At 34.7% G+C, this 27,941-nt stretch overlaps 1 protein-coding gene across 4 annotated transcripts in view; it reads left to right on the top strand.

Moving 5' to 3' along the window:
- CHD1 (chromodomain helicase DNA binding protein 1) overlaps positions 1-27,941 on the top strand; it is a 76,660-nt gene that overhangs the window by 4,130 nt on the left and 44,589 nt on the right. For 3 of the 4 annotated variants that reach the window (XM_045034085.1, XM_023258732.2, XM_045034086.1), the window contains exons 3-8: positions 4,925-4,982; positions 20,823-21,024; positions 21,984-22,097; positions 23,143-23,207; positions 25,879-26,028; positions 26,158-26,429. In XM_045034085.1, coding sequence (XP_044890020.1) covers positions 4,925-4,982; positions 20,823-21,024; positions 21,984-22,097; positions 23,143-23,207; positions 25,879-26,028; positions 26,158-26,429 — 861 coding nt within the window. The remainder of the gene's footprint in view (positions 1-4,924; positions 4,983-20,822; positions 21,025-21,983; positions 22,098-23,142; positions 23,208-25,878; positions 26,029-26,157; positions 26,430-27,941) is intronic. The other variant, XM_045034090.1, reaches the window with a different exon arrangement.

Genomic DNA, 27,941 nt, shown 5'->3' with positions numbered 1-27,941 from the left:
GAGCAGTTATGGAAAGCAGCATTATTTAGTTGAATAGGTATGGTATCAACATTACAAAACCTGAGTTGACAACTCTGTGTTAACTTCTTTCTCAACTGTAAAAAAAAAAGACTTAAATGATTTTGAAGTTTCATCCTACCACTTAATTTACAAAGTATAATAACGTATCAGACAATGGAGTTCCAGAATCACCAGAGTTGAGAGGTTAAATTATAAGAGTTGTGAATCTCATCTTTGATTCATATCTCTATAGCTGTATTGACTGTATTAAGTGATTAGAAGAGTCACCTTGTCCACATTCTTCTATTCATCAGTGAGCAATGAAATGGTTAACAGAAATATCTAGAGAATACCCAGGAATTTAATAAACTACTCACAAAATAGGAAATAAGACTCGTGAGAGTAAATCTTATAGTTGAGTATTCAGATAGATCTTGTGCTTTTACGCTGTGAGCCCTTATTGCTCCAATCATGTTTTATGTATTTTGCTGCCATATCCAAAGCAAAAAAGGAGTAGTGGTAAGTCAGATTTGGTAGTATAAAGTGAAAAAAAAAAAAAAAAACCCTGTGAAATCAAATTCACTTAAAGCAATCTTTTATATGTATACTTATTTAAAATAATTGCAAATCATATTCTCTAATTATTCTGAGTCATTATTTCTAGTGTATAAGTTTTATGTGCTTCTGGGAAGCAAGTTATCTTGTTCTTGCAACTGCCTTGGTGTTTATCAGAAGGAGGGAGACCTGCTTCTAATTTGCTTTCATTTTCTTCCTTATTGGTGTTATGCTATCCTTTTCCTTTGCTCTAGTGTCATTGTTACCAACCCTCAGTCACCATCACCCCTCACCCCAGAAAAAAAGTTTTTATATTAAGGCAGTACAGAGAAGGGAGATTGTGCCTAGTTAAGAGTGAGGATATGAATTTATATGTAGGGGGATTTCTTGCAGAAACAAAATGTAACTATGAATATTAATATAGGGTTGAAAGAGGAGAAATATGCTGTGCTTTTAAAGTTGATATACATTGTAAATAGTTTTTAAGGTAAAATTTGATTTTTATTAGCTAGAAGTTTTAAATGTACTTGTGCTTTAGATTTTTTTTTTTTCTTTGTGGAGGTTCCATTTGTTTCATGAAATAAAATTAAGCAAGTAGCCATTTGACAATTTTGGTTGGTATAATTAGCTTTCTACTGAAAGTTTTTTTTATTCTTGTCATGTGGAAAGGTATCTATGACCATTGACTGAAAGGAGGAAGAATACACAGGAAGATGTCTCTTTGGCTATGCTATAACTGACAATTTTGAAACTATTTACTAAGAAATGTGGGTCAGGATGCACCTGCACATCAGTTTAAACTCAGCATAAAGTTTATTATATAACTGAAGTTAAGCTTTCTAAAGATGATATTGGAAGATTTCAAAGCATCAATTCCCAGCTGTGTGGATTTGAGAAAAAAACAAAAACAGTCCCTCCCCCCCCCCCCATGTTTTCCAAATCCTAGTTAGACTTTTTATTTTAAAGTTCTCTTGAATGATGATTTAATACAGAAATAGATTTGTGGATGAAGACCAGAAATATATAGTCACATTTTGCTAATTTTTAGATGATTACTACATGCTTAATCCTCAGAAGAATTTCTCTCCTTGGCCTGCAGATTAAATTTTTAATAATCTAGAATTGTTCATGTAAATTTGATTATGTATTTGAGTCACTTTGATTAGCAAACTATGCTCTTGAAAAATTTTTAGAGTGAGGGAAATTGTTGGTGATGTGCTACAGTGGTCTTAAGCATTTACACTTAATGTATGTCTGGCAGTTGAGCTTTATCAACCTTACTCTTAAAATTCTTTGGATTTCAACTTTTAAAGTGTTTTGTATAACTATTAAGTAGGAAATACTATCAATGAAAAGTTTGCAACTGAAAGTCTCCTTTTGTAGAAACTCACAGTTCTTAAAAGGCTTTTTAAAAGACTTTCAGAAGCCCTGTAGTCTAAAGGACCTGTTAATTTTTTTTTTGATGTTTATTTATTTTTGAAGAAGAGGGAGACAGAGCATGACAGGGGAGGGGCAGAGAAAGAGGGAGACGCAGAATCCTAAGCAGGCTCCAGGCTCTGAGCTATCAGCATGGAGCCTGCCCGGTGCGGGGCCAAACTCCAGAACCTGGAGATCATGACCTGAGCCAAAGTCAGAGGCTTAACCTACTGAGCCACCTAGGCACCCCTAGGACCTGTTAAATTTAAGGAACACCCAAGTTAAAGTTAACTTAGACACAGGCCATGTTGGTTTTTTTACCATATATTTATTTGTTAGTGTCGTGTTGAAAACTATTGTGGTATACCATTTTTGGAAACATTGCATTTATGTACACACATTCCAGAAAGTTTTCTTGCATCAAAACAGTTTTTTTCACTAAGTAAATTTGAATAATTTTTAAAGACAATACTAGTTAAAATGGTATTTTCTAAGTTTCTTTGCATTTATCTCCGTTTTAAAAAAAGAATTCATTCTTAATTTTTTTTTTAATGTTTATTTATTTTGGGACAGAAAGAGCAAGTGGAAGAGGGGCAGAGAGAGAGGGGGAGAGAGAGAGAGAGAAAGAGAAAGAATCCCAAGCAGGGTCTGTAGTGTCACTGCAGAGCCCCACATGGGGCTGGATCCCACTGACCTTGAGATCTTGACTTGAGCCGACATCACGAGGTGTGCACTTAACTGACTGAGCCACCTAGGAGCCCCTCAGTTCATTCATAAATTTCAAAAGGTTGTGCTAAGAAACATTTTCCCATGATGTCATTATTTGCAGGAAAGTATAGCTCTTTTATGCCATATTCTGTTAATCCCTGTTTTTCAGCTCTGTATATACTGTCTTCATCTTTTCCTGTTAGTTTTTTCTTTCCTCAAATATTCTGTATGTGCTACTTAATCTAAGATCATTTCTCACATTTTGAAAATTCAGTAAACCATTTTCCAGGAGCTTTAGCAATAGGTTACTCTCTTTCTAAGTAGAATGTATTGAATTAAAATTTTCATAGTGTTTCCTAGGATGGTTGTTAATCTAGATTACTATAAAGTGTTTACTTATAACTGGTAAGGATAAGACAACTGTATATGATTTGACTTTCAAATACATTACTTTTATCTGCATAGGCATGAGATAGTGTGGAGACAGACATTAATTTGTAATTGCCCCTTTTTATACTGTTTACATAGTTGTTTAAGGACTTGGTGACTGGTAGGTTATATCTGGTACAGTTCTGTATTTAAAAATAAAGAGTATTTCTTTGTGGTGAAGAGATAAAGAATAGATGGAAAAATTTTTCTTACCTTTTTTTACAGAAAATTAAAAAAAATACATAAATAGAAAAGTTAAAGCTCCAGTTGTGGTCCTTGGACCAGTAGCATCACCTGGGAGCTTGTTTGAAATGTACAACCTTGGACTTCCCCCATCTTCATTTTAACAAGATTCGCAAGTGATAACGTGTTCGTATTAAATTCATATGTATGTAGATGAAGCTTTTTGCCTGGAGTCATTCAGTGCCTTGCTATTTTTTTTTTGTTACTGAACTTGTTGTTATTACACATGCATTCTGCCCCCCCCCTCCCCCGGAACCCCCAAAAGATGGTGTCATGGCCCATGCCAGCAAGAGGTTGAATACATTTCATATCTCTTGAAACAATATTAATGGCATGCAGTAATTATTGAGCTCTTATTCTTACTGAGGCAGGCATGGTGCACATAGTGCACAGTGTATTACATGAATTTATCATAGTTCATTCTCATAAAATTCCTGTGATGTATGCAGTATTATGATTCCTACTCTCCAGAAGGGGAAACCAGATTTTTAGCCATTTTTAAAAATCTTTTTTAAAAAACTACTAACTAAATTCCACACTTTACTTGGATTTCATTGGTTTTTCCATCAATGCCACTTCTGTTCCAGGATTCAATCCAGGGTACCATGTTGCATTTAGTTGTCAACTGTCCCCAGTATCCTCTGGTCTGTGAGAGTTTGTGTCTTTCCTTGATATCCTTAACAGTCTTGATAAGTGCTGGCCAGGTATCCTGTAGAATATCCCCCAATTTAAATTTTTCTGATGTTTTATTAGGGTAAACTGGGGTTATCAGTTTTTAGAAAGAATATCACAGAGATGAAGTGCTCTTCTAGTCACATAGTATGGGAAGCATTAATAGCCACATGATATTACTGATGATGTTAACCTTCATCATTTAGCCAATGTAATATTTGCCATACTTCTCCAGTTAAAGTTACTGTTTTTTTCCTTCCATACTGTATTCTTTGGAAGCAAGGTACTATATGTCCAACCGTCTCTCACATGGCTGGGGGGAAGGTTGGAATTAAGTTCCATCTCCTGCAGGGAGGGACTATCTACATATATTAAATAGAATTCTTCTGTAAAGAACTCTTCTCTTCGATTTATTCAGTCATTCATTTATATGAGCCTGGACTTTCATTTTATACTTCGGATTATAATCCAGTAAATTACTTATTCTATTGCTCAGGTTATCCTAGCCTTGCCCATTGGGAACTGACTTTCAAGTTGGCCACTGTATCCTTGTTACATACTTCTATCCTTTTGCTCTAGAACCAGCCAGTTTTCCAAAGAGCTCTGGATCCTTTTGTTGGAGACAAGGGTATTAGAAACCAAGGTTTGGGTGCTAGGTATGCTCGTTACTGTGCAGTTATCACTGCTTCCAGGTCCTCTTAGTGGAAAAAGCAGACAGAGCTATGTAGTATATGTATGTATACTAAACTACCTATATCTGCCTATCTGTAGTTTCAGTGTCTATCAGTATGCATGTTAAGGTAAACATGAGTTCGTACTGATGTCTCCAACTCTAATTCTGTACTACAGGATTCATCCTAACCTTCCTTTCTTGCTCCTTTATAACTTCAATCTCCTTCAGAGAGAAAGCTGGCTCCTACCATCCACCATCCCATCATGCACTTCAAGCTCATATACAGGTAAAGCAGTTTCAGAATTTTTAGGCCATACTCCCAGAGGAAAAAAATTATCAGCTAGAATACAGTGTTTATGTATCGTATTTACACAGTTGGTAATATATTTAGCTTTACAGTTTCTAGTCAAAACACTGTTTTCTAAAGTTACTAAAGTTAGCTTCTTCCTCCCACCCCCTTCAGTGTGGTTGTCATAAATTTGTAATAAAGTTAGATTCATTTGGCACAGTTTACATTCCATTCTGTGTTCGTCAGTCACATGGGTTGATTTTTTTTTAATTTGCATATATTACATTTTCTCTGTGATGTACAGTTTTATGAGTTTTGACAAATGCACAGAATCATTTATCCTCCACCCCATTACTATACAGAATGATTTTTTCACCCTAAAAGTTCTCCTGTGTCCCAGATATACTGAATCAGAATTTTCATTTTAACAAGATTCCCAGAAGATTTGTATGCATATTAAGTTCATGTGCATATAGGAGAAGCTATTTATCTGGAATCATTCAGTATCTTGCCATATTTAAAAATTATAAATCAACTTGAAGAAAGATTATTATGATTTAGAGGTGATAATGGAATAGCTAGGTATTAACGCACAGTGAAGTGAATATACTCAAATTCATGGAACATATAGGTATACAAGTGAGGTGAAAGAAAATGGAATTACTGGAGTAAATAATAGGCTATAGGGAAAGTTTTCATGGAGCTCTTCAACTTTTGTAATCTTGATGATAAGAAATGATGTAGTTTGGAAAGAAAGGGAGAACAAATGGTATATATTCAGTAGTGGGATGGAGAGGAAAGTTTTTGCAGAGGTCATAGTCCCCCAATAAAGAAGTATAAGTTCCTAATAAAGAGGATGTGTTGGACCTGCTACCTTTGCAGTTCTTTACTCTGACGTTTGGTCCCAAATGAAGGAAGGAGAGAAAAGAAGTATAGCTGAATAAATGCAACGTGTATTTTTTTAAATGTTTATTTGAAGAGAGAGAGAGCACATGTGTGCATGCAAATAAGTGCCAGCGGGGGAGGGAGGGAGAGAAGGAGAGAGAGAGAGAGAGAGAGAGAGAGAGAGAGAGAGAGAGAGAGAGAGAATCCCAATCAGGCTCCACGCTCAACTGGAAGGCAGACATGGGCTTGGTCTCACAACTTTGAGATCATAACCTGAGCCGAAATCAAGAGTCAGATGCTTAACCAGCTGAGCCACACAAGAGCCCCAAATGCATCATGTACTGAGAGAAAATCGCTCATGTGAATAGACTGGTCAGAACCACTGGTTTAAGGAGATGGTCTAGAAATTTATTGTACCAGAATCAAGTTCTTAATGTATGAATGACTGAGAAAATTGCTGTTTATAATTAAGGATATATTATCTGTCACTGTGATAGGAGGTGATTACTTAGTCAACTTTAAGTAAATTGTAAACTGTATTTGAAAGTTCTTTGGTGTGGATGTATTGAGATCTAAGTTATCATTGAGATTAAAGTACAAAGACATGGAAAGTTTTGTCTAAACAGTACTGGTTTCTGGCATCCAATGTCTACAGTAACTCTCGGAGATGAGCCATAAGGCACAAAAATAGTGGGGAGCTCCTTCCCTCCCTCCCTCCCCCTCCCCCCTTCTTTCCCTCCCTCCATCCCTCCTTCCTTTCTCTCCCTCCCTCCTTCCTTTCTTTTTCTTTTTTCTTTTTTTCTTTCAAGAGGGAGAGAAAGAGAATTCCAAGCAGGCTCTGTGCTGCCAGTGTAGAGCCCACCACAAGGCTTGAACTCATGAACCGTGAGATCATGACCTAAGATGAAACCAAGAGTCGGATGCCTAACCGACTGAGCCACCCAGCCCCCTAAGTCAAGTATTGGCAGTGTCAGGTGGTTATAGTCAATACAAACAGAATGACAGCGTGCATCAATTTGAAGGTAGAAGACAGAGAAGTTTAATTGTAAGACAAATGGTTAGGTTCTACATCAAGCCCAATGTCAGAATGAAATTTTTTATTGTTGTTTTTTAAAGAGATCATGTAAAACCCTGGGGATCTTAGATTTTATGTGTTAAAAGTCTTGATAAAGGGGCTTTTATGATGGTGAGGTATATTGACAGGCTTAGGCAAAAAGCAAAGAGAAATTTTTATACCCAGGAAAATGATTGGTTAGATGGCAGTAAATACTGTGCTGGAGAGCTATTATGTAAAGAAATGGGGCCATTGGAGAAGAGTGGAGTTGCAGTCTAAATTCCTTCAAAGGAGACCATTATTTTTGTGCTTGAAGTAGATTATAATATGATTATTGCCATTTGATGCAAACTACTACAATATTCCCATTTATAAATGAGTAAATCCTGAAGTAATAAGTATATGAAAGGAAATTTTATAAGAATTACAATTAGTTGTACATGAGCACAAAAAATGTAAATTTCTTTATTACCGTTTTTGTATGTATTTTATAGCAAAGGATTGACTTAGGGTTTGGTAGTTTGTCTTAGTCATGTTATACTACTTTGGTGATTTTACTTAAAACATTTTTTTTAATTGAATGGTTCACAGTAAGTGGAGGTTTCTGTTGTGTGCAGTACACTCCCATGGGTATCTGCAGAGTGATGAAATACTATAAATAACTTTGTTAGTAAAGCATATAGTGCTGGGAACTTAGTTTTTGTAGTAGTATTCATTAAAGTAATAAAAAGTATATACAATACATGTTTCAAAAATCTTTGTTTTTTAATTTTTTTAATGGTTATTTTTGAGAGAGAGAGAGTGTGAGTGAGTGGGGGAGGGGAAGAGAGAGAGGGAGACAGAATCTGAAGTAAGCTCCAGGCTCTGAGGTGTCTGCTCAGAGCCAAGCTTGGGGCTTGAACTCATGACCATGAGATCATGACCTGAGCTGCAATCGGAGGCTCAACCGGCTGAGCCACCCAGGAGCCCCTCGAAAATCTTTTTTAAAACAAATTAATCAAATGGATAATCTCTTGAATGTTTATTTCTTTAATATTTGAGAGAGAGAGAGAGAGAGAGAGAGAGAGAGGGAGAGGGAGAGAGAGGGAGCAAGCAAGCGAGCTCACGCCAGTGAGGGAAAGGGGCAGAGGGAGAGAGAGAATCTGAAGCAGGCTTCATACATGTGGAGCCTGATGTGGGGCTGATCTCATGACCTGAGCTGAAATCAAGAGTCAGACGCTTAACTGACTGAGTCACCAAGGTGTTCCTAGATAATCTCTTTAAAATTAAACTTTTAAATATAGTCATTTTATTTTATTATTACTGTTAACTTAAAAGTTGAGGATAATCTTAAGCATATGCAAAAGTAGTGACCAGTAGTAAAATGAACCCTCATGTACACATCATCTAGCTTCAACACATTTCATCTCATGGGCAATCTAGTTTAATTTCTAAATTCTCCCACTCATTTATTTTGAAATGTCGTAATTTCTACATAGATTAGACTTATGGTAGGAAATACTTATGGGGAAAACATAAATGTCATCAGTTAAGCTTTATCTACTTGTTATAAATTACAGAATTAGATTTGTGTCATGTCATTAACAACAGATTTTATGTGTTTTATGAAACTACTGTTTAGTAACTTTCAAATATATATAGTAGCCTTTATTTCTCATCTGTCTCCCTGAATATTTATTAGAGAAACTCTTGAGTTTACTGTCTTTACCTGATATTCAACATGACTAAACCTAGTCATCTTTGCAATTAGTGATGCTAAATGTGACCCTTCCTAGCATCTGTTTCTAGCAGTTTTATTCTTATTTATGCAACTGGAAACTTTAAGGTGGTAGAAGCATACTGTATTGTGAGTTTATAGTAAAATTTTGACTTGATTTTGTAATTTAGAATGCTAAAAGGAACTGTTGGGTTGATGTTCAGTGTCTAACAAACAGTGACATTAGTTGGTTTTCAGAACCATACAGATGGATAGATACATTCCATATTTTCTCAAACCTTTAATATTTATCTGATGGCTTATAGTGAAAGATAAGCTGGATAACAGTTTCTAATACAATGTAATTTTAAAGAACTTAAAGGTAGTCTGATCTTAGTTATCTAGATGAACTCTTATCATTTAAAAATTTTTTTAAATATTTTTATTTATTTTTGAGACAGAAACAGAACATGAGCAGGGGAAGGGCAGAGAGAGAGGGAGACAGAGAATCCAGAGCAGGCTCCAGGCTCTGAGCTGTCAGCACAGAGCCTGACGCCAAACTCTTCTCATTTTTTAAATGATTGTTCTAGGGTAATATATTTTAAATAGTAAGTTGCAGCATGTTAGAGGATTATGAACAGTTCTTTTTTTAGTGAGAGAGGATAGTGTAAACTAGAATAGAAAATACAGTGTGCCTCTTGTACAGTAGTAGTTCGTCACACTTTTATGCCTATGTGTGCATGCGTGTGCATGTGTGCACTGCATCATGATATAAAATGTATAAGTCATAGTCCAGAAAGTTTGAGAGCCATTGCCTTTGGCCACCAATTCATTTTCTTAGTTTTAAGTATTTCCTCAATACCTACTAGTTTCCATATTGTTTGTCTAGTCCTGTTGAAGTAGATAACAGTCTATAAAAATAACAGAAATGAAGTCCCTGACTTAATGAATCCTAGGATGTAGAGATACATGCATAAAAATAATTGTAATATTGTGAAAGAATAATAACATGAGCAAAATATCATGAACACATATGTTGGTACAGTGATGTGCCTGAAGAAATTGGAGAAGGTTACATAAAGAATATATTTTTGAGTAACTTTAGAGTGGATTATCAGTTACTTCAGAGATGACTCATTCTCTAGAGGGAAAATTATGGGGAATACTACCAGTGAGTTCTAAGATGACTCTTTCCATAAAGCCGTGCCCTTGATTCCATTTCCCTTACCTCTAGTTCCTTAATCAGGAATCAATGCATCTTTATATCTTTGATTCTCATAAGTTTTACTTTTTACCATGGTATTTTGTCTCTTCTAAAAACTCCTGTTAATTGAAGAGATGAGCCAGTGAATTCACATTGTATATGTATAGAATTTATTCTTTCAAAAGCGTTTATTGCATAAACGTTATTATAGTATGTTAAGTAGAGAACCTGTTAAAGTGCTGTATATACTAGATACCTCAAAACACAGGGGCTCACATAGTCACTTCTTTTCCACTCTCAGGTAAGTGAGCTCTATTCCTTGAGGTTATTCAGTTACCGTGACTAGTGGGACAGTTTTGCTATCCTTAGTACATAGCTTCTTTTTGCTCTACTAGTTGCCGTTTTCAGACCACAGGAACAAAATAGGGTAGGGGCAGATTTAAGGCAAGCCACTTTATTAAGGCTATGACATAATAATCCCACATCACTTCTAGCCATATCCCGTTGGCTGGAACCTGTTCACATGGCCACATGTAGCTGAAAGATAGACTAGGAAATCTAATCTTTAGCTGGGTGGGTGTATAGCAATGAAAACTGGACAACAGTTATGCAATACTAAAGGGCAAACAAAATGGATACTGGGTGAGTATGGAGGAGCAAGTAGACAACGTACATAAGGCATAAATATAAAAAGTTACTTTAAAATAATCACTTATACTAAGAAATTAGTGGATTTTATTTTTCTGAATTTTCTTTCATTTCTTCACATGTGTTCATAATTTGTACACTTGTTACAGTACTGGTATTTGGTTTCTTCACTTATCTTTCTCTGAGCCTCAGTTTATTTATTATAAAAAAATGAAAGGATTAAATGAGAATCCAGGTTCTGGCACATGGCACCAATTAGTAATCACCCTGTTTATCCTTGTTAGTAATTTGTATTGAAAACTTGAGTACATCATAGGTGTTATTCATAGACACTTTATGTATTTATAATTATGACAGTCTGAAGAACAGCTTAAAGCAGAACTTGAAGTAATGATTCTGGTCTTGAACTCAGGAAAAAGACCAATTTTTTTTTTTTTTAATTTCTGATATCTACTAGTATTGAATTCTCACAATACATCAGACTATATGCTTTACATCTCTTAATCTTCATAGTAATCCTTAAGTATATTTATTATTTCCATGTGCAGAAACCTGAGGCTTGTCAAATGGGTGTACATATATAAATATAATTAACAATGAGAAGAAAGAGCTAGAAAGCTAGGAAAAAATAGGTTAGGGTTAAACTTCAGAGCATTCAATCAGGTTAGCCCTGAATTTCCCCCATAATTATTTGTCAAAAACTTTTTTCAAAACTTCCTCCAAAGAACTCCTTTTGAATGGTATTGATCTTAAAACAGTAATTAGGAGAGGGAACAAGCCTTGAAATGAGAATTTAGTGCAGTATGTTTGTTCTTTAGCATAGTAAATATAGTTGTTTGTTTATGTATTACTATGTCAGGCATTTAATCTTTTATTAATATTTCTGTGGAAAAGCAGTTTACCTTTTATCAGTGTATCCTATAGCATTCCTTCCCTATCTTTCCAGAGTCTAACCTACAGTTTCTTGACTTTGTCAGTCCATTCCTAGTCCTTTATCAGGGCCAGTTTCTTCTGTTGCCGATCTGATGGTAAGGGAAGCAGCTGCTCCTTGTTGCCATTTTCTTAGAAGATTATTTTATTCATTCTTCCTTTGTGTGCCATTGCAGACTTAGTTTCCAATTCCTGTGATAAAAAAGCAAAAAATACTTGACTTTTTTTTCTTGTAATACAGAAGAATCTTTGTTTATTCACTTGAGAATATATTCTTTTCATGTACCCATTATAGGTCTTGGTGGTTTTTTTTTTAGTTTAAAGGACTGATTTGAGTGGAGAGTTGAGTGCAGATAAAGGAGGTGTTGCTATGCTGTCATATGCTAGGTTAAGCTAAAAGATTCTCCTAAAGTATTTCCTACCCACAAACATGTGAAAATCTAAATAAAATAGTGCAAGTGGGCAAAAAATAGGCACACTGCTAAACTTCAAAGAAGACTTCATTGTGCCAGCAATAAAAAAGACCTCAAAGCCAGCATTAGGAGCAGTAAGCTCTGAGCAAACATGGCAGCCCAGGGGTATTTGTAGGGGCTATGGCGTCTCTGGACAGCAGGGTGAGATTGGAATTGAAAATAAGTGTTTGACAATGGAATTAAGTCTCCTTAAAGTTGGGACCCTGTGTTGTATGGATAAATTAGAGTATAGTGATGAAGATATTTTGAAATCTGTGAAGAGCTACTTTAAGTTTTGTCTAAACTAGAGTATAAATGAGAGAAAGGACCATAGGGTCCAAGCCGATAACATAAATGAATGAAGTTGTCTGAATATAAGACACTTGTTTGTGGGAGGTGACCAGTGAAGGTCATGCAGAAATTTGGTGATTATGTGCATCATTGGAAGGAACCAGTGCTACTTGGATATAGACAATTGTGACCATGTGGGAAATAGATTCAGTGTTCTAGATTTTCTGTTTCCTCAAAATTATTTCCCCCAAACAATTTTATTTTTATTTTTTTACATTTATTTACTTACTTATTTATTTATTTCTATTTGAGAAAGAGAGAGAGAGAGCATGTGAGAAGGGGAGAGGGGCAGAGAGTGAGAGAATCTAAGCAGGCATGGGGAACCTAACGCAGGGCTTGATCCCACGATCCTGGGATCATGACCTGAGCTTAAAATCAAGAGTTGGACGCTCAACTAACTTTACCACCCAGGCACCCCTCCTCCAAACAATTTTAAATTAGATCACTTAGAGAAAAAAAAATCTGGAAGAAGAAAAGTAGAGGCAGAGAAACCAGGAGGAAGGAACAAGACAACTTTGAAAGACTTAGGCTTATGATATTTTGAATAAAAAGCCAAGAGGTGGTAGTACTGTTTACTTACATATTTTTAGAGCCTGTTAGAGTCCTAGAAAGTAGGGGTAGAATTAAGTAAAATACCCAGGCAATACAACTATCTTAATCATGTACCACTGCCAGAAATCTTGCTAGGTGTCTTATGTAATCTGGGGGTGAAGATTTAGAATAACTTGATTGGAGAAGTGAGGGATGAGTAGAGTAGGAGCACTAAGGAATAGTGCAGAAAAGTTGCAAAAATAGTACCAAGAAATTCTTTATATACCCTTTGCTCAGATTTGCTACTTTAACTTTTTGCCTTTATATTTATACATGTGATGTATATGTAATACGTATTTATTTTTCCTGAATTGTTTAAGAGCACATTGGAAAAACCATGCCACGTTACACCTTAGAATATATGTATTCCAAGAATATAGGCATTCCCTTACATAAGGCATGTATAGTTATTAAGTTTACATTGATAGAATAATCTTCAGTCAGTAGTGAGTTTGGTCAATCCTAGTCATCTTTCCATGTAGAGTCCAGTCTGAGATCACATATTGTATTTGGCTGCCATGTCTCTTTAATCTCCTTTAATCTGGAACACTTCCTTTTTGTTTTTCATGGCATTAGTATTTTGAAGATGATAGGCTAGTTATTTTATAAAATATATTTCTTAATTTGGGCTTGTCTTTTATTCACTTCGGATTAGATCCAAGTAATGCATCCCATACCACATGCATCCCTGGCTGGAGTACTGTGTAAGTGGTGATATATCTTTCTCAGATATATCTCGAGGCTCATGTTGCCTGTTGGTCCCTATTCACTATGTTTGTTTCGATTACCAGGACAGGGTGGTTTCTGGTTTTTCATCTGGTTTCTCATTTATCAGTTACACCAGAAAACAATTTCTAAGAAGACACCTTGAGACTGTGCAGGTATCTTACTCATCAAACTCTATCCCTAGATTTAGTGTCTCTTGATGATTCTCGCCCAAACTAGTATTTCTATGGTGATTGAAAATGGTAATTTTCTAACACTGCTCTCCTGGCCATATTGACCAATTGGTGGTCAGAGCCCTATCAGAGCCCTCCACTGTCTTTCCTTCTGCCTGTCTGCCTACCTCCCTACTTATTATCAGCATGGACTTGAGGATTCCTGTTTTATTTACTGGGTAGTAACCTTTGATGGACTGTTTCTATGCTTAGGTGAGATTTGCCAATGAAAGCTTCTTCAAGTTGGCTCCTATGTCCTGTTTTGTTTGTTTGTTTGTTTGTTTGTTTGTTTGTTTTTTCCTGTTCTTTTGAAATGCCTCCATTTCTTTCTTTTTTCTTCTTTCTTCTCTTCTCTTCTCTTCTCTTCTCTTCTCTTCTCTTCTCTTCTCTTCTCTTCTCTTCTCTTTTCTTTTCTTTTCTTTTGCTTTTGGGTATAGCAGGATAGTTTAGGTTCATCTTGTACTTTCCCTGTCTCTAGAATCTGCCATTTTTCAAAGGACTCCCAGTTTATTTAAGTGTGGAATAGTACTTAGCTATCAGGATCTGGGTGCTAGGCGATTATAAAATTTGAAACTTTAAAGGGATATGTTTACATTGGTTGATAAGTAGCAAATCAAAACATATGCTGTCATAAATACAAAAAGATGTATGCAGTGGGCCATGTTTTTAGGCTTGGAAGCAAAGCATATTCATCTTTGAGGGACAAAGTGAAACTGTGATACATCTACAAAATGGAGTATGTGTAGTTGCATAAAGGGAGAGGAAACAAATCTGCTGTGGAATGATCTCCAGAATACAATGTATATATATCATTTAAGAGTGTAAATATGTTAATGATTTTTTATGAAAGAGGAGATATATACAAATATATCCTTATTCATAATTTGCTTATATTGAAGAAAAGGGAAAGTACATTTAGAACTTTAAGAAAGAACTATAGGGGGAGACGACATAGTGTAGAGGAGACAAAGATGGAAAGTAGATTTTGACTTTAACTTCTGTAGCCCTCACATTGGATCCAAGTAAATAACAAAGCAAAATTAAGTCAAAATGAGTAAAAAGCAGTATCTAAAATGAAGAAAGGCAAATGAGCCTAAGTAACCAAATTGGTGGCTCTACAGCAATAAATTATTTCAGTTGTTTTAAAGCAATAATTTGATTCTAGGATTATTCTTGGGACAAAAGAATTTTAAAGAGATTTTAACATTTAGTAATCATATTATTAATAAGGTATCATTTTGGAGCTATTATGTACATTCTAAGATAAGGAAATAAATAATTTTAATGTCATTTGGAACAAAGAAACTCAACCCAAGTGATACTATAAATATATAACCGAAAAAATAAAAACCTACAAATTTAAATTGGAAATGTTAGTATAAATTCTTAATGCATTGTTTTTAAAAATGTATGTTATTAGTTCATTCCATAAAAACAATCTTAAAAACAGTGACCAATCCCATAGTAATAGACTCACCTAGTACTCAGATTGCAATTTAAGTTCTAATCTAAACAAAAGCATTTTGATGAAATGGCTGAATTATATTCTGAAGCAGGAAATACACAAGATGAGCATGGTTCGTCTTGTCAGACAAGAAAGTAAGGAAGCTATCAAAGACTACTTGAGGTCTTGTCAAAAGGACTCTGGAACTAATAAAGTATTTCCTGTGGGCTAAAGATGGGACAATTTGGACGTCAAGAATGATATAGTGGATTAAAACTTATCAAAGAATTCAAAACCATGAGTTCATGAGACATAAAAACTATTGGTCAACTTTGAAAGGATGCTAGCAACTTAATTCACTTTCAAAACTAACAAATATAAGGAAAACAAATAAAAATGGCTTTCAGGTATGAACTGTACCTCAAGGTTAACAAACATGAGGGAAAGTTAATTAATGAATAAATGGTATAACAGGTAAGTGAAGAATGGTGTATTACCATTTTACTGCCTCTAAATAAATAGATGATAAAGCCATATGATCAGTGGCTGCTAAAAAATTAGGTGTAGAGGTTATAGGGAACTATGTAATGGATGGATAAGGCTGAAAACGTCACAGCTAAAATTTATCTTTACTTAAAAAGAGACAACCAAACTTCAGTTTCTTCTGAGTCCACAACAACTCTTTAAAAATATTTTGGCTAAAAGAAAAGCTGAAGTTGAATCTGAACCTCTTGTTCTAACAGTTTACAAGAAATACAGGGGCCAGAAAAACATGTTAATACCACAGAGTTACAGTAAGCAAAATCTGAAAAAGCAGAAAAAACGACCTAATTTTTTCCACAAAATAAATTGCAAGGGAATGCAAAAAGGAAGAGGGAACTGTCACATTAAGAAGACTTAAAGAGTTAGAGAAAAAAAAAAAAACAAAAAAAACCATGATTTTACTCATCTATGGAATTTAAGAAACAAAACAAATGAGCAAAGGGGGAAAAAAAGGCAAACCAAAAAACAGACTTTTAACATAGAAAACAAACTGATGGTTACCAGAAGAGGTCAGGTGGGAGGATGCGTGAAATAGGTGATGGAGATTAAGGAGTACCCTTGTGATGAGCACAGGTGATGTATGGAAGTGTTAAAGCACTCTGTTGTACACCTGAAACTAATACTACACTGTATGTTAACTAGAATTTAAATAAAAACTAAAAAAAAAAAAAGATGCAAGTGCAATGTGTGAACCTTTAATGTTCAGGAGTAACTCATGCTTTAAAGGTATAGTACTGTTTTTTTGGATATTTAAAAATAATGTTCATTTATAATACTTTAATACTTAAATATTTATGGATAAAATTTTAGAGTGCCTGAGATGTGTGTCTTTGGGAAGCTAGATTGTTTGAAACAAGATTGGTAAGAGTTGGTAATTGTGAAGCTGGTTTTTAGATATATGGTAATTCATTCTATTGCTCTCTTGTTTATATTTGAAGTTGAGTATGAAAATAAGCCCAAAAAAAGACTTTAATTTGAATTGCTCTTTTATTTTTTAAATGCTGTGTTTCTATTTAATTTACTTTAAGAAACAATATAATTTTATCAAAGTGCCTATAAACTTAACGGTGGATTTTCTTGTGTACATTGAGAAAGGTGAGGAAAAGAATTCAGTGTTTCTAGTAACTACTGCTTTATTGTTATTGTGCTAGTGAGATTTAATATAAATAATAAGGATAATTCTTAAGTGGCTTATGTTGTTTAAAAAGTTACTGGTATTGGTTATTACCTAAATAAATAAAATGTTAGAGCTCAGCAGTATTTCTTGTAGGCAGATATAATTGTGACTTTTATACAGGAATTCTAACCCATGTATCTTGGATTTATGTGTAAATCCATCTACCCATCATTTTTTAAAAAATGTTTATTTATTTATTTTGAGAGAAAAAGAACACATGTATGTGTGTGTTTGAGTGAGGGAGGGGCAGAGAAAGAGGAGAAAGAGAATCCCAAGCAGATACCACACTGTCCATGTGTGCAGAGCCCATTGCAGGGCTCCATCCCATGAAGTGTGAAATCAGGACCTGAGCCAAAATAAAGAGTTGGACACCTAACTGACTGAGCCCCCCAGGTGTCTCCCCCCTCCCTATTTTTTTTATTTTAGAGCATGAGTAGGGGAGATGGACAGAAGGAGAGAGAATCTTAAGCACACTCCACACTTAGTTTGGAGCCTGACGCAGGGCTGGATCCCATGACCCTGGGATCATGACCTCAGCTGAAATCAAGAGTTGGTTGCTTAATCAACTGAGCCACCCAGGCACTCCACCCATCAAACATATTGAGTTCTTTGTTTGGTGTAAAGGGCAACAAGTAAAAATCTCAACACTCTAGGAACATATGATATGATAGAATATTAAAGATGAGATACCAAAAATAAAAAAAGCCATGAAAGAAAGCAGAACTACAGTGATCATTGCATAGTGTACTCACAGCCAAGATAGTAGTATGTATACAATGTTTTGGGAGTGCTGAGGGAAGATACCTAATTTACAGTTGGTTTGGGAATACTCTGGAGTCAGGAGAGATTTGTTGGAGAAGTGCCTCGGAGATGAGGCTCAAGTAGGAATTATATAGTGAGGGAAAAAAGAGAAGTACTTGTACAAAAGCAGGAAGTGGAAAGAGAAACCGGCTCTCAGAATTACAAATAGTTTACCATTTGTAGAACTAAAGGTGTAAGTGGCTGGAAATAGGTTGGCAAAGACAGATTCCTGAAAGGCCTCATAGGTACTTGCACTTTATTATAGAAACACTGAAAACTTTAAAAAAAAAAAAAAGAAAAAAAAAAAGGAGGGCCATGCCCAGACTTTTATTCTGGAAAGAGCATCTTATAGCAGTGAGCTGAAACAGAATTACTTTATTAGGGAAACATTAGTCACCGATTTTAGCTCATAATTTTATGTCTCAATATAGATATTTTTTCCTAAACCTGTGTCAATTTTTCTTGAAATTTTTAGGATTTTCTTTTTAAAAAACTTAGTAAAACATATACATGGTTTGAATCTGATGATTCATTTCAGACCTTGTTCCCTCTACTCTTCTCTCTGTCCCGCCCTCTGTAGTTAACCATTTTTAACTTAATTGTTGGTTTATCTTGCCATTATTCCCTTTTTTAAAAATATAGGCAAATATGTATGTTTTTCCATTATACAAAGGAAGCATAGTATAAAACACTGTTTTGAATTTTGGATTTTTTTTTAATTAAAAAAAATTTTATTTTTAATCTTTACTTATTTTTGAGAGACAGAGTGTGAGTAGGGGAGGAGCAGAGAGAGAGGGAGACACAGAATCCGAAGCAGCTCCAGGCTCTGAGCTGTCAGCACAGAGCCCGACGTGGGGCCGGAACCCACGAACCGGGAGATCATGACCTGAGCCAAAGTCGGACGCTCAACCGACTGAGCCACCCAGGCTCATGTATTTTTTTTTTTTTTAATTTAACTATATCCTGGAGATTGTTCTGTGACAGTATGTAAGATATTTCTTACTTAATCTTTGTATGTATTCTTAATCCTACAAAAAGCAACTAAATAAAATAAATTCTTTGTGCTTCTAATGTGTAAGGTGAAGACATTCTATAATAAATCTGTGTCATTAGAGTAACCTAGATTCAGGCTGTTTGCTTTTATCTCCAGCCAGAACTACTTCTACCTGAAGAGTATGAAAGGAAATATTCCTACTTTCACTTAGAGTTTAGTTATATTAACAAGGAATTTTGACCAGCCATTCATCTGGAATGGCTAATCAAGACATAATGAAGAATATAGGCCCATGATAGTCCCCCAAATTCAGTCATTCTCATGTGTCTGCTTTTCAAGTATCTATTGAGCACCCTCATTGTGTAAGGTGCTATTGTTAGGTACTCTGGAAAAAATAAATGGTATCCTCAAGAAGCTTACAAGAAATCACAGAGATACCCCTCTGCTTAATACTCCTTTTCTATCAACTGCACTTTTTTCTCAGTGTTCCCCAATTACTTTTGTTAGACTTGGTTGTATCTTCAGTGCTCCCCATACGCCTGGATCTGTTATCTTAAAAATAGCACAGAACAGCATTTATTGGTGTATGTGACTGTCGTCCCTCCATACCAAGTTAGAGGTTCTTTTAATGGTAAAACTTAGTCTTTCCCAGTCTAATAACATACCTCTTAGTAAAATTTATTGAGTAAATGAGTTATCTCTTAGTGGGTTAATGAAGAAACAAAATTCTGTGTCAGGAAAAATATCTTCTTACTATTCTTGCTGAAATTTCTCAGAAGGGACCTGAGTAAAATATGAGTAAGTGGGGTTTGTTGTTTGCTTATTTATTAATTAAAATGCATTGTGTTGTTTTTGATCTCTGAGCCATGTGACCATTGGTTAGAAATTGTGGCAAAAGTGATCTTAGTATCATAGCCTTTAAAAGGCAAATTTTGCTTACTGTTTTCTGTGAAGAAAAACATTTATTCCTCTAGATTCCCAGATTTTAAAAATATGCATATGTTCACACTGAGCATTTTGATTTATATCTAACTTTTGGAATCAAAAGTCTTCTTTCATATTTTTATGTCTGTGTTTCCATGTGAATGCTAAACTCCTTGCTCTAGAAAAGGAGATATTACTTTTATAAATGAATTACTTTTAATATTGCACTCTATTTCCCTAGAGTAATACCTCCATCTGGTGGTATTTCTGAAAATTACAGCAGAGGACATGAAGTTGAATTTAGCTGTGTTGTGTATACACAAGCTATATTACCTGTCGTTTGTCATAAAGTCTGGTGAAATTATATCAAAAGCTGAGTCTACTGTGTGTGTAAAAAATTTAATGCCCTAGTTTTCAACAATTCATATGTAAATACTTTGTGAATAAACGGCCTTGGAAATAATAGTAATTTACACAATCACCTGTTTAGGCCAGACCATTTCTAGGTTACTTTGGACTGAAAATTAGTATTAGGAAAAAAGGTTTCTCAGTGAACTGTTAATTCTTTTCATAAGTGTATATACAGAGTTTAAGAAAGATTGTGAGAATTTACTATTATTTCATATTTACTGCTGTGGAACCATGACAGATTCAATGATTTCTTCAGAGAAGCAATTACTGATTCTATCTTTCAGTAAATTGTATTTGATCATAGCTTAATATCAATAAATTATTTTCCCCTGGAATGAAAGAACATAGATATAAATTTGAAAATAAGTAGAAGCTACAAATTTTTTTCTACCTGTGACTGTAAGAATTTTCAGGATCTGTATCCTTTTTTTTCACACAATTTCTACATTATATTTACTATGGTTAAATATTAAATAGCCTTTTAAGGATAAGGATTATGCCTTCAATTTCTTGTTTTCCCAAGTTCGTAGCCCAGAATTCTGTAATTTGATAGATTTTGCTCATTATCTTTGAGAAAGATTGTGGTCTGATTGCTTGTGTTTTTGCCAAAATTGTACTAAATTTATCAAGTATGTCAGTTACTATAGATTAACATTAATTCTTTTTTCTGTTTGTTTGGCTGTAGAAAGTTGAAATGTGAAATACAATTTAATGCTTTGGGGCTTTCTGCTGACTTAAGGAAAATTAAATTCCTAATAAATTTTGGTTGAAATCTGTTTATTTTCAAATTGTAGCCAGTCGGATGATGATTCTGGGTCAGCTTCAGGCTCTGGATCTGGTTCAAGTTCTGGAAGCAGTAGTGATGGAAGCAGTAGCCAAACAGGTAGCAGTGACTCTGAATCTGGATCTGAATCGGGCAGTCAGTCAGAGTCTGAGTCAGACACTTCCCGAGAAAACAAAGTCCAAGCAAAACCACCGAAAGTTGATGGAGCTGAGGTAATAAATACAATATCCTGAAAGGTAGATTTCTTGTACTACTTTGGGAAAATTTATAACATTGGTTTATAGCATTCTTAATCTAGCTTTTAGAAAACATTAATTTTCAACATTGAAATTACTTTCAGTGATTCTTAAACTTGTGGTTAAATATCTCAAAAATGGTTAATTGGCTTGGAAGAGAAGCTGTCAAGCAAGTACAAAATAAACACACAAATACAACTTTCTAAGGCATAAACTGAATTTCATAAATATTTATTGTTTCATGGATAAAAATTAAAGGCTTTGTGAGGTCTTTCTGTTAATCTCAGTGTGTCTGATCTCTACTTTCAAGATCTTCAAAGGAGATACTTTGTTGCTAATAGCAGGCGAATCTAATCGATTTGCTTCCTTGAAGATACTTGGTAGAGTAGGCTAAGGGTCCCTCTGAACAAAGCTTCTGTAAGATTTACTAAAACCTGTCTATACCTCATAATAGAATACAGAAGTGTTACTTAGAGTACCAGTCATGATAAGATGGTTGGGCCAGGATATACATTAACGCACTTCTTTTATGGAGGCAATCTTGCTATCTAATAAATAAAAAGTTCGTTGAACTGAAACTGCTTAGTGACATAGTTGATTTGCATTCTGACACAAGCTCTTCATCTTCACATCAATTAAAAAAACTAGGCACTTTTTGAGTAGCACTGGTGTCACATTGTCACATTGTTTTTTGAAAATAGTATTCCACACCAAAGAATATGTTGATTAATATTGTTTGTCTCAGCACACCATAAGTTTTTTTATATGCAACTAAGGTCAGAAGTTTAATTGCTATAATACCATATTACATATAATGTAAGGAAAATAGTCTGAATTTATTATTTGGAGGCAGTGAAAATTTTCAGTAATTTAACCTTGTTAAAATTTTTTTCAAAACTTCATCCTTCACTAGTTCATATTTCTTTTTATGATAGTTTTGGAAATCTAGCCCTAGTATTCTGGCTGTTCAGAGATCTGCAATGCTCAAGAAGCAGCAGCAGCAGCAGCAGCAGCAGCATCAAGCTTCATCTAATAGTGGATCAGAAGAGGTGAGTTTTCATTATGAAAGCTCTTATTTTAAAAGTAGATATAATGTGCCATCATTTAATTAGGTGTAGATATTTATGAAATTATTAGAAATAGTAAATGTTTTGAAAGGATAAGGAAATAACTATGTTTAAGTATATGTATCAAGAGCCTCGAAATATCAATATACTGTTATCCAATAATTCCAATTTTAGGAATTAATTCAAAATAACCAGTGAAAGTGTATGTGCATTTGTGCATCACAGCAAAACTGGAAATAAACTAAATGTGAATACTATGTGCACAGATATACACATTTGTTAAACCATATTTGTTACTCATATTGAATAACAGAATTCTCAATATGTTTTTAAAAATACAGGCTACAGCTTTAAACAGTATAGTTCCTATGCACACAAAAGCACACCTGCATATTTGCATGGAAACATTTAGGAAGAACTATATCAAAAGCTGTCTAGGGGCACCTAGGTGCCTCAGTCGGTTAAGCATCCGATTTTGGCTCAGGTCATGATCTTGTGCCTGGTGGGTTTGAGCCCTGCATCATGCTCTGTGCAGACAGCTCAGTGCCTGGAGCCTGCTTCAGATTCTGTCTGTCTTTCTGTCTGTCTCTCTCTCTCTCTCTCTCTCTCTCTCTCTCTCTCTGCCCCTCCTCGGCTCATGTTCCGTGTCTCTCTCTTTCTCTCAAAAATAAATAAATGTTAAAAAAAAAAATTAAAAGAAAAAAAAGCTAATGGGGAAGAAAAATACTGAATCAAAATTTGACATACCAACAATTAGAATTCCTTTTGAAGGCCATACTAAGCAACAATAATGGTCTCTAAAGATAGTAGATTATAATGTTTCTTAATTTCAGTGGCTGTTATAAATTTGTAATAAAGATGTTATTAATTACTTTATGTGCTAATGATATAAATATAACATGGGAAAAAAGCTTTACAGTTAGTGTTATTAGCAAAGTGAATGTTAAATAGTATGACAAGCAAAAATTTGATATGGTCAAATTCTAATCATTAATAACATTAACCCTGGTTTTTTTTTTCTCTGTAGGATTCTTCGAGCAGTGAAGATTCTGATGACTCATCAAATGAAGTCAAAAGGAAAAAACATAAAGAGTATGTTATTTTGTTCAACTGATCATTTTCATATCAGGAAGACCCTATTGATTTTGTGTTTCTTTTATGAAAAATTATTGCCAAAAGTAGACTTTTGTAAATTCTTGGCTCATGACATTTTATTAGGTTAATTTAAACCATTAATCCATAACATTTATCTTTCTGTGAGGACCTGAGATTTTTTTTGTGCCACTTGTTTATTGTCTGTGATCCCTCTCTCCAGAGGGGTGTTTTTAAACTCGAGAGATCCGGGGGCGCCTGGGTGGCTCAGTCGGTAAAGCGTCCGACTTCGGCTCAGGTCATGATCTCATGGTCCATGAGTTCGACCGCCATGTCGGGCTCTGTGCTGACCGCTCAGAGCCTGGAGCCTGCTTCAGATTCTGTGTCTCCCTCTCTGTCTGCCCCTCCCCTGTTCATGCCCCGTCTCTGTCTCAAAAATAAATAAACATTAAAAAAAAACAAAACTCGAGAGATCCACCTAGTCATAGTATCAGAAAATATTAATAACTTGGGAAACCTACATAGAAATGTAGGATCAGTGGATGATGAATAGTGGGTATTTCTGTTAAATTTATGTTAATAGCTATCTTACTTTTAATCTGCACATGAAATTTACTTTCCTGTAGAACTCATTTAGAGACTCACTATAATTTCCTCAAGATCTTGACCTGGAACGTGTTTGAGTACTTCAGATTTTCACTTATTTAGATGGTCTGGGTTTTTTTTGTTTTTTGTTTTTAAGTTTATTTATTTATTTTGAGAGAGTGTGTATGTACATGCATGAGAAGGTAAGGGGCAGAGAGGGAGAGAGAAGGAGAGAGAGAATCCAAGCAGGCTCCATTCTGTGAATGCAGAGCCTGATGTGGGGCTCAATCCCATGAACCATGAGATCATGACCTGAGCCAAAATCAAGAGTCAGACACTCAACTGACTAAACAATCCATGTGCTCTTGGTCTGAGTTGTTTTCTCCCTTGTTTTGTCAAAAATACTGTTCCATTGTCTGTGTCTTATTTTTCTACTTTCCTTGGCTGTCCTGCAGTTTTACTTTGGTATATCTACCTTTGGATTTGTTATTTATTTGTTCCACTTTATTCACTCCTGTTATACATCTTTAACATGAGGATTCCTATCTTTTATTAGTTTCTGAAAATCCAGTCATTGTATCCCTGGACATTTTCTCATTTTGTAAATATCCCTGGTACTACTTTAATATATATCTTTTTTACTGGATTGTGTCTGTGGTAGATATCTATTGGATCATCCATCTTCTGTGTAAATCTTACTGTATCATGTTTTTTATCCCTTTATTGCTGTGTTACATCCTGGCTAATTTCCTCAGATCTGTCTACTGGTTTACTAGAAGTTTACTAGTTTACCTTTTCAACTACTGTGTCTCATCAGCTCTATAACTCTTCCACTGAGTTAGTAATTTCTAAACTTGGCATAGGTGCAGGCAAGGACTATTTTTAAAACTAGTGATTTGGGATGATGGGTAGGTTTGGTTAGGTATAAAGGTCATAATGTGTATTATAAAAAATATGGAGACATTTTCATATATTTTACCTATCTGTTGCTATTTCTAGTGTGCATACTCTCAAAAGATCTCAAGATAAAAAAGGGATTACTTCCCTGTTATGGTTTTACCATGAACCAGATTTTATCATATGTGCTTGCTTATGGAACCCTTAGCATAGTCATAATTGATGCTTGAGGTACAGAGCAGTGGAGTAGAAGAGTAGCTGTGAGACTAGTTAGGGCATATATATAAGAATTTAATGTGTATCTTCCACTTGAAGTTGATATTATAGCAGAATATTAATGTGTACATCCATTAATTTTTCTCTACATGTTTACTAGAATTAAATAGACTGAGTATAGACTCAAATTAGCAATAAGGCTAAGATAATAATTGAATGTTGGTTAAAATGCACTAGTTTTTTTTCTTTATTAAGGAACCTGAGGAAGAGGAATTTGAAACAATAGAACGTTTTTCTGTACTGAGTGTATTTTAGGTTTCTTTATGAACATATATTTAAAAATAAGTTTCTGAGTGTATTTTTTTTTTAAGTTATTTATTTTGAGAGAGGGAAAGCGAGCATACGTGAGGAAGGGGCAGAGAGAGGGAATCCCAAGATTTCTCACTGTCAGCACAGAGCCCAATGTGGGGCTCAGACCCATGGACAATGAGATCGTGACCTGAGCTGAAGTCCGATGCTTAACCAACTAAGCCACCCAGGCGCCAAGAGTGTATATTTTTAAAAATCAGTCTCCAGAAAATTAAAATGAAAGAGATTAGAATCTTTTTTTTTTTTGAGAGAGCAAGTATAATTATACAGGATTTTCAAAATTAAACCCTGTGACTCTTTAAATTATCTTTCCATGTTTTCATTCGTAGTGGTAATCAGAATAACATTTACTTATTTGCCACTCATTGAGGTATAACTAAATGATTAACAAAACCCTGGAGTTATAGGAGAACTGTATGGAGAATATTTTCCAGCATTTTTTTTATTCTACACACATTTTAATATGTTAGTGTAAATGAAAGCAGCAATTTGTTTTATATTAACTAAAACATAATTTATTTGATTTTTTTGTACTTTTATAAGAGGTAAAATGTGCTATACAATATAAGGATAAATAAACATACTTTGTATATTCTGTATACAGTGAAGATTGGCAAATGTCTGGGTCAGGATCTCCATCTCAATCTGGCTCAGATTCAGAATCTGAAGAAGAAAGAGATAAAAGCAGTTGTGATGAAACAGAATCTGATTATGAGCCAAAAAACAAAGTTAAAAGCAGGAAACTTCAAAATAGGTAAGTATAGTTCTCAATTTCATGCTGGAAATTGTTGGTTACAGAGATACTCTTTTTGTATATAGTGTCGCATGTCTTGTTTTATGCCATTGTTTCTGTAAAACACCTCTATCTCTTGGTCTTCCTTAGATCTAAGGCAAAAAATGGAAAGAAAATTCTTGGACAAAAAAAGAGACAGCTTGATTCATCTGAGGAGGAGGATGATGAAGAAGATTATGATAATGATAAAAGAAGTTCTCGTCGCCAAGCAACTGTCAATGTTAGCTATAAAGAAGATGAAGAAATGAAAACAGATTCTGATGACCTACTGGAAGTCTGTGGAGAGGATGTTCCTCAACCTGAGGAAGAGGAATTTGAAACAATAGAACGTTTTATGGATTGTCGGATTGGGAGAAAAGGAGGTATTTTCTTAAAAAACCTATTTATTTGATTATTTCAGTGATATTTACTAGAGTAAATAAAGTATTTCTTGAAGTTATTTCAGTTTTGAAAGTCAAGAGGGTGGCTTTTCTTCTGTTTTACTTGTTATAAACTATACTTTTCTTAGCCTGAGTATTTTCTCCCCACAAAATGATCCATTTAACCTCACTTGACCTTACTTGATTTACTGCAGATAATTAGAAAAAATTTTAACCTGTGTATCAGAGTTTTTCTGTTATACCTAAATAATAGGTGTTATTTAGGTACTTTCAACTTTACAAATGGTTTGGTTATTTCAAAATGTTTTTATGTAGGTTATTTTTAGTTATCTTGACATGCATTCTTTTTTCTTTTCGGTTTTATTGAGATATGACGTAGAACATTGTATAAGTTTAAGGTGGACAGTATAATGACTTACATATGTTGCAAAATGATTACCGCATTAAGTTTAGTTTCTATTTATCCATCATTTCATATAGGTAGAATAAGAAAAAGAATTTTGTTATGATAATTTAGAATCTGTTCTCTGAGCAGCTTTTAAATATACCATACAGCAGTGTTAACTATGGTCATTATGTTGTATTTTATATCCCCAGTACTTACTTATTTGTCTTATAACTGGAAGTTTGTATGCATCTACATCATTATCCCCCCCCCCCCCCCGTTGCCCTCCCAGCCTACATCCACTCGCTGCCTCTATTAACTACAGTTCTGATCTCTTTTTCTATTAAATTAAATAGAAAATTTAAATTACATGTATAAGTGAGATTATACAGTGTTTGTCTTTGACATTTCACTTGGAGTAATGCCCTCAGTGGTGTTCTACATTGTTGCAAATGTCAGGATTTCCTTTTTTGTAGCTGAATAGTATTCTATCATATATATATATAGATAGATATATATCTATATCTATATATATATTTACGTATATCACATTTTCTTTATCTTTTTGCCTGTTGATGGATACTTAGGTTGTTTCTATGTCTTGGCTATTATAAATAAAGCTGCATTGAACATGAGGGCTGTAGATATCTCCAACATAATGACTTTGGACATGGCAGTTTTTAAAGATGATTTTTCATTATTTTATTTGTAGTTATCAGGCTTCCAGTCATAAGTTGTTATAAATTGCTGTATGATCTTAGGTGTGTCACTGACTTTTAACCGTTTTTTTTCTAATTTTAAAACTGAGATTAAAATATATATTTCTGTTCTAAAATGCAGAGTTTCTTTTATGTATGTATAATGCAATTTTACTTAAATTCTTGTACCCTGATATTTTGCCTATTTAAAAGAGAACTGGAGTGCCTGGGTGGTTCAGTCGGTTGGGCTACAGACCTCGGCACCAGATAATGGTGAGGCATGTGGGTGGCTCAGTCGGTTAAGTGTCCGACTTTGGCTCAGGTCATGATCTCACGGTTCATGGGTTTGAGCCCCACGTCGGGCTCTGTGCTGACAGCTCAGAGCCTGGAGCCTGCTTCATATTCTGTGTT

The sequence above is a fragment of the Felis catus genome, chromosome A1 (genome assembly GCF_018350175.1).
Source record: "Felis catus isolate Fca126 chromosome A1, F.catus_Fca126_mat1.0, whole genome shotgun sequence".
Classification (NCBI taxonomy): Eukaryota; Metazoa; Chordata; class Mammalia; order Carnivora; family Felidae; genus Felis; species Felis catus.
The sequence above is the reverse complement of the archived record's forward strand: the minus strand, read 5'-3'. Positions and strand labels throughout refer to the sequence as shown.